General features: G+C 49.3%; 1 protein-coding gene across 1 annotated transcript in view; it reads left to right on the top strand.

Annotated features, from left to right (window-relative positions):
* Nucleotides 1-13,103, top strand: part of LOC147430206 (synaptotagmin-5-like) — a 123,028-nt gene that overhangs the window by 36,910 nt on the left and 73,015 nt on the right. The window contains exons 4-5 of the mRNA XM_086494703.1: nt 1,024-1,144; nt 1,242-1,366. Of these exons, the coding sequence (XP_086350829.1) occupies nt 1,024-1,144; nt 1,242-1,366 (246 nt within the window). The remainder of the gene's footprint in view (nt 1-1,023; nt 1,145-1,241; nt 1,367-13,103) is intronic.

Genomic DNA, 13,103 nt, shown 5'->3' with positions numbered 1-13,103 from the left:
TTGGGCTGGAGTTCACATTGGACGGACTTTCGCCTGAGTAGAGACATGTGGCAGGGATTCGGGTGGTAGCCTAGCCGACACGGGGCCAGATCACACCACGACCACAGTTTGGAGATAGACTTCACTAGATTGGAGCTTTGTGAGCCGTTGGTGGCTCTTTATGGTTGTATCTATCCGTAGCTGTTTGGAGTCGTTATTATCATCATCTACTTTGTATGGTCGAGCGTCTTGAGTCTAGTGACCCTGAGTTCATGCACAACACTTTGCACCATCCCTGCACTTTTGAGCCTAGACACCCCCATTGTACTTGTGAGTTCTAGACTTGGACCTGAGTGTGCTGCCATGCGAGAGTCTGTACTGGTTCATTCGTGTTAGTCGAGTCCCATGTTGTTCAGGTTCTTCTGTTGAGTCACTCTGTTTGCTTTGTTGTTCATTGTCTACAGTGTTTTTAGTGTTTTCATGCTGTTGGAGTGAGGTTTTATGCACATTGCACTCAGGAGCACCCACTATAGAGAGCACGACACATTATCTTCGCTACATTTATATTATATTTATTAGCTCTCGTATTTATGTGATGTGGATTTTCTTATTCTGAATTGCTTCTATCATGTTCGATGGGAATTTTAGATTGCTTTGTTTTGATGATTTTAAATAATAACACTCAACACGATTGAGAAAAAGTGCCGTGATTATGTTTGAGCTAAGGGAAAAAGCAAGGAAGTTGAAGAATGATGAATATGTTGGCAAAGAAAATTATGGGCATATTATGGTCTTCATAATTAGTCAATAGGGCATATTGTTGAATATCCTTTGGCCTGATGAGCTTGTTTAATCAACTATAAAAAGAAGTGTTAATAGCATGGAGGAATTCTATTTGACTATCTGATTCAGGGGTATGGTTTTTGTTAAATGTCACATGAGGTGACGACTTAGATGTTAAGCCCCAAGGAATTTTTTTTAGTTGTTTATCGTATGATGATTAAGTTGGTTTTCATAAATATTATGTTTCATTTGATGTTGCAGGCAGCATCTGTGCCTTTGGTAACTTGGCTGGAATCTACACTAGATTCATATAAGGCTGACAATTCCGTATCCTTCAGGATTCAAAAGTTTATGCTAGGCCCAGTGGTGCCCCAGATTTTTGGTGTGTCCTCTTACGGTGTTGAACAGATTTTCTTATTAATTTATTATGCAAAGTTCCACGTGCATAAAGGATGATTCAAGTAATTATTTTATTCTAGACATGGAGAAAATAGAGTCAAGGCAGGGCGAAATTACAATAGAGTTTGATTTCCAATGGACGGGCAATCCAAGAATTCTTCTCGTAGTTGAACTACCAGCAGTGGGGGCTACTTGGCCTGTACAGGTAATCTTTCAATCTTACTATCTTATCTAGTTATCCAGTGTCTACGTATCAGTTCATTTATTCCCTTATTGTGAACAATATTTGGGCCTTTCTTGAACTGTTTTACCTTGTGTAGATTTTCCAGTGATCTTGCCATGATGAACACAAAGAAAATATATCTCAGATCTTTTTCTCTTTCAAGTCTACAAGAGAAAACAATGAAATGCTATATTAACGCCTTCAAAAGGCCAAAAGGTTACATCCATGTGTGACTCTACTACAATGTCTATAGAACGTAAAAATGAAAATAAATGAGGATACCTAGAGTGGGTAGGTGTGTAAGCGTACCCCACTCCTCATCATAATCATCATTAGCATCACATAATACATCATCTTAAAACATATGGGGAGGGGTGCAATCACATGAGGGCTATTGAGGTGTACAATGGAGAAAGTATACACCTGATTATCTCATGAGCTCTTTCATGGGTCTCTGCACTAAGGCCTCGGTCCTTCAGTCAAGAGTGTCCGCTCAAGTGTGAACCCAAAACCAACTGTGAATATAACTGCCTATCAAGTGACACACTACGTGTGCCCATATGGTATTTCTTTATTTTAATGATCGAGCTGTCGTTTACAACTTCTCCTGACTTTTCACACTCACAATCAAGTGCACATGCACATCTAACCCTATGTGCATGGACAAGCTGTAACTCATACTTCTAGGGTTTAGGACAGTGAGCACCCTTGTAAGCGTATACATAGGCCGTGCAGTAGTTTTTTTTTTTCTTACAAGAAAGAGACCTTCCATTACTTTAGAAAACTGCCTAATGGGCTACAACCTGCTCCTACTAGAGAGGGCTACATCAAAATGTAGGGAGACTCCCAATGAAAAGGCAAGATATGTACAATGATGGCTGAATCAAGATATGGGAGGAGGAAACAGCCAGATTGGGTGGACGGTACTACCATCTAGGTGTGCCATCAACCATGGTGAAGAAGGGCCGTGGTTGCCATAGTCGCAAGAAGGCCTCGTGGCGCTCCCACATGCGCCTCGGAGTCTCTCAAACTGGCCTTTGAGTGTATGGATCAGCTGCAACCAAATGTCACGAACAGTCTTTGCCAGTGGGACGGGTCAAGCCTCGAAGATGCAGATCAATGTCAGGCTGCAGATGAGCTCTCAACACCACTCTCTATCTCTGATCCACTTCTAAGGGACAAGCTCTGTGGCGGGTTGGAGTGTAGGTCAGTCCTCCTGTATCACAATCATCCTATTGACGGAAGACATCTAAAAGAGAAGTGCTGGGTGTGTGAGTGTGGACCAAGCTGTAGCACCCCAAGTGTACTGGCTGGCTGTAGAAAGTACGAAGACAAACTTGTGCCCACACTTGCTCTCTGCATGCATCTCGATGCTTTGACTACGGCTCGACTGAAAGCATCTCACAGTAAAAGTCAGTAGCAATTGCGTGCATATCCTCGAGCTATTTAGCAACAGACTCATCGGGCCTCCTCAACTGGCAAACACTAGTGTGTGCATGCCGCAACCTGAGCCCACTGTGATGCCTGATGATGGAAGGCAATCTTGTGGAGCTTTTTCTCAACGGTGGTCAGCTCCTCTTGAGCCTACTACATCTGCTTATCCATCCAAGGAGTACCTGGGTGACTCCTCTATCTGATTTAAGGAAGTATGTTTTGTTGGAGTCGCTTCTTCTCCTCCCTGGTTGTTGCCAAGAGAGCTGCCGACTCTTGGAGGAAGAAACGACTAAGGTCTATAAAGCCCGTGGCTGCTCTAGCAGCAGAGTCCCTCTCTGTGTCTACTCACTATCCAAAGCACCACAACCTGCCCTCTGAGCTCCGTATCTAGAAAAATCCTCTCTAGGATGCGCAGCATAATATTGTCACTCCTCTGTCTCTCTGACATAGTAAGAATCACCAGCGCATGATCAAAAAAAGTAGTCCCTGCCAAAATGCATACTGAACCGCCCATGTCATAGATGTAGTCACTAGCGTAAATACAATCTATCCTGGATAGATTCACACCCCCGTCAAACCGAGAGAAAGAGAGGCTATGTGAGGGCTGTACAAAACCTACATGTTGCCATCCTCAAAGTCATACATAGGCTTTCCAAGCTGCCAACCCAGCCGTGTGATCAGTAGCATAGCTGCCCTCAATCCTATCCGAGGGGTCTTCTAGCATGTTGAAATCGCCCCCAATGCACCATTGCTTTGCGTGAGGCAAGGACTCCAAAATATGTGACCAAAATTCAGCCTGTGCACTTCGCATGGTTGGGCGCATAAACGTTCAAGAAGCCCACAAGGATACCTTTAACCTTCAAGGTGACCCATTGGGCTCGGCTAGACATAATAATACCTATGCCCACAATGGCCCGCTACCATGAGTCCGCAATAATCATACATACACCTCCTTGAATGCCACGAGGCCAAAAAGCAGTAGATCAAAAAGTCTCATAATGGCCACACAAGATCTGTCCACAACGTCAATTACGGCTCTCACAAAGGTGGTGCTCGTGAAGCATAAGAATATCTTTTGTGCCACGCACAAGGCATATTTGAAGCTCTTGTCGCAAGCGACCCCTCTGGCGTAGAAACTGGGGTCCATGTAGACCCTGTACATTCCATGAGACAATCCTCATGGAATTAGCGAGAGAAAACTGTTGCTGCCGCGGCAACCAACTTCGCAATCTTTGAGGCCGGCTTGGATAGGGAGTAATCCGCAGCCAAGAGACTCTGAGAGAGGCATGCCTGAAGTGACTATCCAACTCATGTCCAAGAAGAGTGTCTTTTGGACTTACCAATGCTCCAACGACTTTCAACCGAATGATGGACATGATTTTCCGAGAGCATCGATCTTTTGTGAGCACTTTCTTTGATGATATTATAGTTTTCTCCCAAGGATGAAGGAGAACATCGACATTGTCTGCTACAGGTCTTTTAGACATTGCGTGATCACAGATTAGTTATCAATGCCAAAAAGAGCGAGTTTTTCTTGCCTAGATACACTTTCTAGGACACGTCGTCTCAGCAGCAGGAGTACAGATGGACCCGGCCAAGATTGAGACTATCCGCGATTGGGCCTGACTTGAAGAATGTTCATGAAGTTAGAGGCTTTTTGGGCTTGTGTTCTTACTATACCGGCGGTTCATTCGGACGTTTGCAGAGGTACCTTCCCCTTTGCATGTATTGATTCAGAAAGGAGTCCCTTTCTCGTGGGGACTGCCTCTTAGACACTTAAGGAAAAACTGACTACTGGACTAGTGTTGGCTTTGCCAGACTCGCAAAAGCCATTCAAAATTTATTGTGATGCTTGTGGTCCTAGCTGGGAGCGGTCTTAATGCAAGAAGGCCATGTGTTTACTTATGAAAGCATAATTTTTTCAAGGCCAGAATTGGTAGCACAAATTTATGAGAAAGAGCTATTGGAAGTGATCCATGCTCTTACTCAGTTGCGACATTACCTACTCAGAGCCGATTTCACGGTCTTTACTGATCATGAGAGTTTTCGCTTCTTCTTGTCACAAACGCAGCTTTCGGAAAAGTAGATGTGGTGGGCTAACATCTTGTCACAGTTTCACTTCCAGATTGTCCATGTTCAGGGACAAAAGCAGATGCTTTGTCTCGGAAGCCCCTCGTTTGGCTATTTCCGCGATCCATCATAGAAGCTTTGAGGATATGGTTGATGAGTACGCCACCGATCCGGACTTTTCCGATGTTTAGACTCGGATATAGAATGGGGAGATAGTGCCAGGGTATTCCATACGGGATGGCTACTTGATGAAGAAACAATGTTGTGTTACACAGCCGTTGAGGGAAATTTTTTTGATTGAGTGCCATTGTCCATCTTTTACGGGTCACCGCGGCATTGACACCACCTTGAGAGGTGTGGAGCATTATTTCTTTTGGCCGAGACTCAAGAAGGATGTGAAAGATTTTGTTCGCAGTTGGTTAGTATGCTAAAAGGTCAAGTTTGATAGGCATAAGGCACAGGGATTACTACAGCCTTTACCCATTCCCACCCGCCCCTGGGAAAGTATTGCAATGGATTTCATCTTTCATATCCCAAAGACACAGAGTGGGCACGATGGCATTTAGACTGTCATTGACAGATTTAGCAAGCAAGCTAACTTCATTCCAGTGAAGAAAACAGTTCAAGCCGGACCATTTAGCGAGATTGTTCATTGTACAAATATTTCGATTACATGGCATGCCTGAGACAATAGTCTTTGACAGAGATCCTTGATTCACGAGTTTGTTTTGGAGGGCTATTTGGGAGAACATTGACACGTGGTTGCAGTTCTTGTCATCATTCCACCCATAGACAGATGGACAATCTGAAATTGCAAATTCAGTTGTTCTGATTTATTGAAGTCTTACATCTTTGATCAAAAGATTTTTGCCTTCGGTGGAATTTGCCTACATAACACGTTTCACTCTTCGACGAGGAAGGCGCCATTTGAGATAATTGAAGGTGCTCCGAAGGTTCCACCCTTTCTCAGCACTAAAGACAGGATTTTGAAGCCGACCAGTACACGAGGGACTTGGACGCTGCTTTTGCCAAGGTTCGGGAGGCTTTAGAGAAATCTCAAGAACTACATAAGAAGGCAGCAGACTGACATCGACGAGACTTGAAATGAAAGGAAGACAAGTGGGTGCTCTTACATTTTGAGAAGGCACGTCTAAGGAAACGAAAAAGAAAGGAGCGGCTTTTTTCAAAGCTTAGCTTTAGGTATTATGGCCCTTTTCAGATTAAAGAAAAGATAAATGATTTCTCCTTTCGACTCAAGCTGCCCGATACTTTGAAGATTCACAATGCATTCCATGTGAGTCTATAAAACCTTTTAAAGGTGAGGTGCCAATTGATAGGGAGCCTGAAGAGCAACCCGAAGTGGAAGAGAGCGAGGAGATACATGTTCCCGAATAGATTTTGGCACACAAGGAAAGAAAGATGAAAGGTTAAGTGATTCGGTGGTTCTTGGTTAAATTCAAGAACTATCCGGCATTAGATGCGAAGTGGATGGAGGAGGAGAACCTAGCATATACTCCTCTGATTTTGGAACTTTACCTTAAAGCATACGGTTTAGCATAGTCTACTTCGGTAGAACCCCGAACTCAGCAAGGTTGAATCTGGTGTAGTGGGTTTGCACAAGAGGGGAGTCACTCCGCTCTTTTGTCAACAGATTACCTCGATTAAATAAGGTCACTGATGTCCCCTTTGGGTTTCAGGGTTATTGATGAGCTGACAGTATTCTGTTGTATGACTTCATGAAACGGGATTCTCGAAGTTGAATATGATTGATTTATACTCTTTCATTTGACTTGTTTGAGTACAGGAACTGAAAGACAAAATGACTGCAACATTTTGGTCTCATAAATCTCTATAGACATGATCACAATAAGGATTAGTTAATCGGGCATCAGCGAGGTCCAGGATGGATCCAGGTGCGGTTACTATATACGTTGCTGGTAGTCATGGTCTGAGATTTAGAATGAATTTTTTTGTGATTTGTCATGTGATGTCCTGTGATGTGACTTTCTTCTTTGGACAAGTGCTAGATGTGTCGTGTCTAGTGCGTCGGTACTTAGAGTCAGTGTCTACTGAGACAATCAAGGGCGATTACAATTCTTTCAAGAAGGGGGTATGTCACAAACTAATGACGTGGCAGTCTCTGCTTTACGGACAGGCTGATGTGGGAGAGTGCCACATGGCAGACAGTACAGATTTTCGAGTTCTACGTTGACAGTGCTGACGTGGCCTAATTGTACGGTTTTTTGCAATTAGCGCTGCTGCTTTTTGTTGGCAAATTTTAGCCAAGTTGCTTTTAGGAAGCATTGCTTTTGGGGCTCTGCTTTTAGCAACCCTTGTGATCTTTATAAGTGACCTAAGGGGGCTCACTTCTCAAAGCATCTAGACGAAGAGTCTAAGAGCGAGCACCCACGGAAAGTTGTACTTTGCTCACAGATTAATATAAAAGAAATACCGAAAAAGGGGCGCCAGTCTTTGGGGCCAGTCTCTTTTGGCATGGAACTATGCCGGGTCGTGTCGACTCTCTCTCGTATTTTGTGAATTGTTTTAAGGAATCTCTGTTGTGTCGCAACAAAATATAGACTTTGGATGTCCAAGTTTGTTACAGTAGTTTCTTGTTTATGTGTAGTGTACATCGCGTACATTTGGTGCATTTGTTATCTTTTCTAGTAGAAAAAGCCTTTGGAGTAAATACGCGGGTACGGCCGCTCGCTGCTGCTGCTTCACCTGCGCACGCCATCTCTCCCTCCCCACCCCCACCCCCACCCCCCACCCCCCCTCACCTCAGCCCGTTGCTTCCCGCCCCTGCTCTTCTGCCCACGCCCGCGCTGCCTGCCAGCCCGCCCGCTGTCTACCCTGCGCTGCCACCCCCGTCACCCCCTCCTCCTGCTGCCGCCAGCGCCTCCACCCTCCCCAACCCGCTGCCCCCCCTCCCCCCCCCCCCGGCCCGTCCTCCCGCCCGCCTTGGTTTCTCCCCGTCGCCCCCTGCAATTCGGCCTCCTCGGCATTGCTTCATTTTTTGGGGCAGTGTCTCCTGCACCTGATTGCAACGTCCATCCGTCGCCCTCTTTTTACGACACAGTAGTAGACACAGATGGAGGCCCCAGCTTCGCCACAGAGGGACTCGCCACAAGCCGACCCCGCTGAGCCCACCATTCGACTTGCTCTCTCGCCGACAGAGCAAGCGAGCCTTGCCGCAGAGGTAGAGCGATTGCAGGCGACTTCGGTCATCTGCAAGATTCTCGGCACCCGACCTAGCAGAGGAAAGCTGCGAGACCTTCTCCAGGCCCGCCTTCTCGCAGAGGTGGGCAAGATCTTGGATGTCCAGATTCTCGGACGGGGGTACTATCAGATCGAGTTCGAGACCTCCGAGATGGCGTCCAAGGTCATAGCTATGAGTCCACTGACCATCCGAGCATCATGCGCCCACTTTCGACAGTGGCGACATGGTTTTGACCCGACTTCGGATGTTCTAGTAGAGGAGGAAGACATCCCCATCTCAGTCTGCTTTCCGGGTTTACGGAGGGAGTACCTACCACTTCTTTCCAGGATTGGCTCCGCCATCGAGACTGTCCTGGAGACACCTCATACGGCAGCATCAGTAGCTGCCAAGGCGGTTGGCATCCCCTCAGTTCGAGTTCTGGTCAGAGATACCCATACGCTCCCGAAGGTCATCCTTCTGTCTCGGGTGAGTGGGGGTTGGTTTAGACAGAGTGTGGAGTACTCGGGCCTCCCGAACCAGTGCTTCATTTGCCGATAGATGGGCCACCTAGCGAAGGCCTGTCCACGGAGGAGGCCGCGACCTGCACCACAGCCTCAGCCCCAGCCTGCCAAGGCTGGGCCACAGCCACAGTCAGCGGCACAGCGCATAGATTTAGAGCCACCCTCTGAGCGTGGGGCTCCAACAGAGGAGGGGTGGCAGCAGGCCCGTGGCCGTCGACGCCAGGGGCCACAGCGACAGCCTGGCACTCAGAGTGGCCCTCAGGTGCCTACTCAGCAGCAGTGGGTTCCCACGGGGAACTGCTTTGGTCCTCTTGAGCAGGAGGAGTCCCCTACGCCAGCCTCCACCTCCGCTTCACCCTCGACAGCCGCTCCCCCTTCAGAGTTCCCCTCCTCCTCCTCATCCTCCCCCCCGTTCTCTGCTCCCGTCACCTCTCCACCTCGCCCCTCTACCTCTGTCGCCCCACCCCGCTCCTCTTCTCCGCTCCCCCCAGCTCCCTCTCCCCCCCCTCCTGCTCCAGTTCCACTGTCGACTCAAGAGACTGGTCCCTCTCCGGCGGCTAGGAGATCTCTTGGCAGCGCCTTTGCCACGAGTCACCTAGCGAGAGAGGGTCAGCCCTTCTTGTGGCCCCCTCTGCAGATTCAGACATCTTCCCTTGCAGCTATCCCTTGTGGTCTGACGAGCATTGACCTCCGACGCCGCTGGGACGTCTTCGACTACGGGTTCACTCGCTTTCTCAGCGATTCCGCAGCAGACCATGAGGCAGCCTGCTTCAGGGTCCATGCTTTGTTCCTCGCCGCTAGGGCGACAGAGGCCTTGGACTCCGCAGTTGGTTTCTCCTTCCCCCTCTATGGTAGGGCCGAGACAGAGTGGTCCCTCGACTGAGTGCTGGGATGGTTGCATACACAGGTTCTCGAGTTCTCTCATCACATGGGAGAACTTGGAGTTACAGATTTGCTGCAGACTTTGTGGCCATTGGCCAAGTTTGCGGTGACACCCCCAGACTCAGCAGGATGTAGGCACATTGTGGTGTACTTCTTTGCTGATACGCAGTGTTTGCCTTGCTATGTATACATTCATGAGGACTCCTGGACAGAGGAGGTTGCTTTACACACGGCTCGCTCTGCTTGGGCTTGGGCTAGGCACTCACTGCAGTCTCGCCTATTTAGAGGACGCTCGGATGCGGATTACTCCCCATCCAAGCCAGCCTCGAAAATAGCCCGTCTTGTTGCTGCGGCAGCATCTGTTCTCTCTCGCTCCCCATGAGGATCGTCTCATGGAACGTGCAGGGACTAGGTGGGCCCCAACTTCAGCGACAGCGGGGCTGATTGCGTCAGGAGCTTCAACGTTGCCTTGTGGGAGGAGAGATTGATCTTCTTATGCTTCAGGAGCACCATCTGTGTGAGAGCCGCATTTGGCGATGTGGTCAGATTTTGCGTGGACGATATGATACCTTTTGGTTAGCTGCTTTTGGACCTCGAGGCATCCAGGGTGGGGTATGTATGACTATTGCGGATTCATTGCAGCAGGCCATTGTGGGCAGAGGGATTATTGTGCCAGGGAGGGCTCAGTGGATTACTATGCAGGTTTAGGGAGTCCTTGTGGGCTTCCTGAACATCTATGCGCCCAATGTGGCGAGTGCTCGTGCAGAGTTTTGGTCACAGATTGTTGAGTCTTTGCCGCAGGCCGACGATTGGTGTGTAGGAGGGGACTTCAACATGTTGGAGGACCCTTTTGTCAGGATTGGAGGCAGCCATGCTACTGTGCATAGAGTCGAGTTAGTAGCTTGGGAGAGGTTGTGTATGACTTTGAGGGTCTTGGATACATGGCAGCACTCTGGCTTTGTGAGGCCTCCAGCCAGTCTTGCCTTCTCTAGATCGGACCGCAGAGTGGGAGGAGTGAATCTATTGCGGATAGATCGCTTCTACACTAGTGACCACTTCAGTGACTTGGGGGGATCAGTGGGCTTCCTGGCAGGGACATCCTTCTCGGACCATGCACCAGTGATCCTCACAGTGGCAGACAGGCAGAGGAGTGGGAGCACGATGCTTCGCATCCCAGAGCGGGTCTTGTTGGACTCAGCACTCAGAGAGAGGGTAGAGGCTCTCTGGACAGAGGGCATAGACAGCCAGGTTCCACCTGCAGACAGAGTGGCCTTAGGCCTAGCTTAGCTTAGCCACTTTTTTCTCCAGGAGTCTCTGGCTCGCCGGGCTACAGCGAGAGAGGAGGAGCAGCGTCTCAGATGAGGCATTGCTTCATTACAGAGGATGCAGGAGTAGCATCCAGACAGTCCATGGTTGGAGGAGCAGTTACAGCAGGCTCAACAGGAGCTTGCTAGCACAGAGGAGAGGCGTCATGAGTTTGCCTTTCACCGACAGGCATCTCAATGGACTCAGGTGGGTGACAGAGTGACAGGTGCTTTTTTTGAGACAGTGGGACCTCGGCACTCGCATGCCAAGGTCAATCAGTTGAGGAGACCCGATGGGTCAGTTGCTTGTGAGCCCAAGGATATGCGTGCAGTTTCTACTGACTTTTACCGTGAGTTACTGTCGGCTGAGCCCCAGTCAGAGCGGCAGGATGCATGCAAGGAGCAGGTCTGGGCACAGATGCCTTGTCTTGTGACAGAGGAGATGCGCCAGAGGCTAGAGATACCACTTCAGCTTGAGGAGCTGCACACGGCTCTTAGGGCCCTTCCTCGTGGTAGCTGTCCAGGTGAGGATGGGCTGACTCCCAGCTTTTTCTTGGAGTATTGGGACCTACTTGGCCCAAATCTTTGAAGTGCCTTTCAATACGTTTTGCACACAGGAGTGATGCCTGATAGCATGAGTGAGGGCTTGATTTACCTCATTCCAAAGGAGGGTGGTTCCTTGGATGAGATTCGATAGTGGCGCCCCATCACCATCCTCAACTCAGCCTACGAAATTCTTGCCAAGGCTCTGAGTTTGAGGATTCAGCCACTTATGGAGAGCCTTATACATGGGACTCGGACAGGTTTTGTCAAGGAACGTAGTATCCTTGACAACATCTTCACTCTCTGGGAGGCTTCTGCCCTGGCACGGCTCCGTGGGGAGGACCTTGTGATTCTTCTTCTCGATTTTGAGAAGGCATACGACAGAGTTGACTGGGACTTTCTAGAGGGCACTCTACGCAGGATAGGCTTCTCAGATGCTTGGATCAGAGGGGTGTCAGCTTTGTACAAACAGGCTCACAGTCGGGTGCTTTTGGCAAGAGGTAGAGGGGAGCGCTTCATGCTCACACGCTCGGTCAGACAGGGTTGTCCTCTTGCCCCCTTTCTCTTTCTGTTCTATGCGGAGGCGATGAGCAGATTTTTGGTGTCACAGCAGGTTGGTCTGCGGGGCTTAGCACTCCCTATTCGGGGAGATGAGCTACTGGACGCTGAGTTTGCCGATGACTCAGCCTTGTACTTAGAGGGCCAGGAGGCCAATCTGCACAGATGTGAGCAGGCTTTGGAGACCTTCTGTTGTGCATCGGGCGCACTGATCAACTAGAGAAAGACAGTGGCTTTCTCGGTTGGCAGTGCTCCTGTGCCAGATTGGATGCCAGGAGAGGGTTTCAGGTGGATTCCCCTAGGGATTGCAGTTCGGTACTTGGGTTGTCAGGTTGGTTTGGACTTGTCCCCCGAGCAGCAGATTGCTCCTCTTCTCCTGTCCATCAGGAGAAAGCTGTTACATTGGAGCTCAGCACGACTTTCGCTGGCTGGTAGAGTAGTAGTTGCCAACCAGGTGTTGTTGGCGACTATGTGGTACATCACTTCTTGCTGGATCTTCTCGAGTTCTTGTATCAGCCAGGTAGAGAGGCTGATCAGGAACTTCCTTTGGTCAGGTCGTGACACTCAGATTGCCCGAGCCAAGGTGGCTTGGTCCGTCATCACACTTGTTCTCAGGGAGGGCTTAGGATCATTGATCTAGCACAGCAGAGCAGAGCCCTTCTTGGGAAGTTCGTAGTCAGAGGACTTCTTCCACGAGAGGAGCCCTGGAAGGAGTTCTTGCTGTAGAGGCTTCGTGCCAGGGTGCCTCAGTTAGGAGGCCCTTGGCAACCTTCGACCAGATGGATCTTTAGAGAGTTGCACCGAGTTGGTTTGAGCAGGAGACTGGAGGACCGCTTCGCTGTGAGTTTACTTCGATCTTGGGAGCTCTTACGGCGTGGCCTGGAGCAGAGACAGCCGACGTGCACGGAGGAGCGCCTACGGCAGCCCCTCGTCTGGAACCCCATGGTTAGCACTCAGAGAGGCCACTTGGTTGGTAGTCGGCCTCATGTTTCTTGGGGTCACATGGCAGCAGGTCCAGCGCGCTCTCTAGGTGACTGGCTAGAGTTCACAAGTTTGTCAGAGGAGGTGCAGGTTTCCAGCTACAGGGCATGAGAGGGGTGCAGAGCATGTGTCAGGACATCTGAGAGTCAGTTCCAGCTGAGTGGCTCACGCCTCTCGAGCCAGTAGCACCCCGGTGGATGGGAGCCTTCACACGACTGGAGGTTCTC

This window comes from Adiantum capillus-veneris, chromosome 22 (assembly GCF_014529385.1).
Source record: "Adiantum capillus-veneris isolate H3 chromosome 22, ASM1452938v2, whole genome shotgun sequence".
NCBI classification, from domain to species: domain Eukaryota; kingdom Viridiplantae; phylum Streptophyta; class Polypodiopsida; order Polypodiales; family Pteridaceae; genus Adiantum; species Adiantum capillus-veneris.
This window is presented reverse-complemented; position numbering and strand designations above follow the sequence as displayed.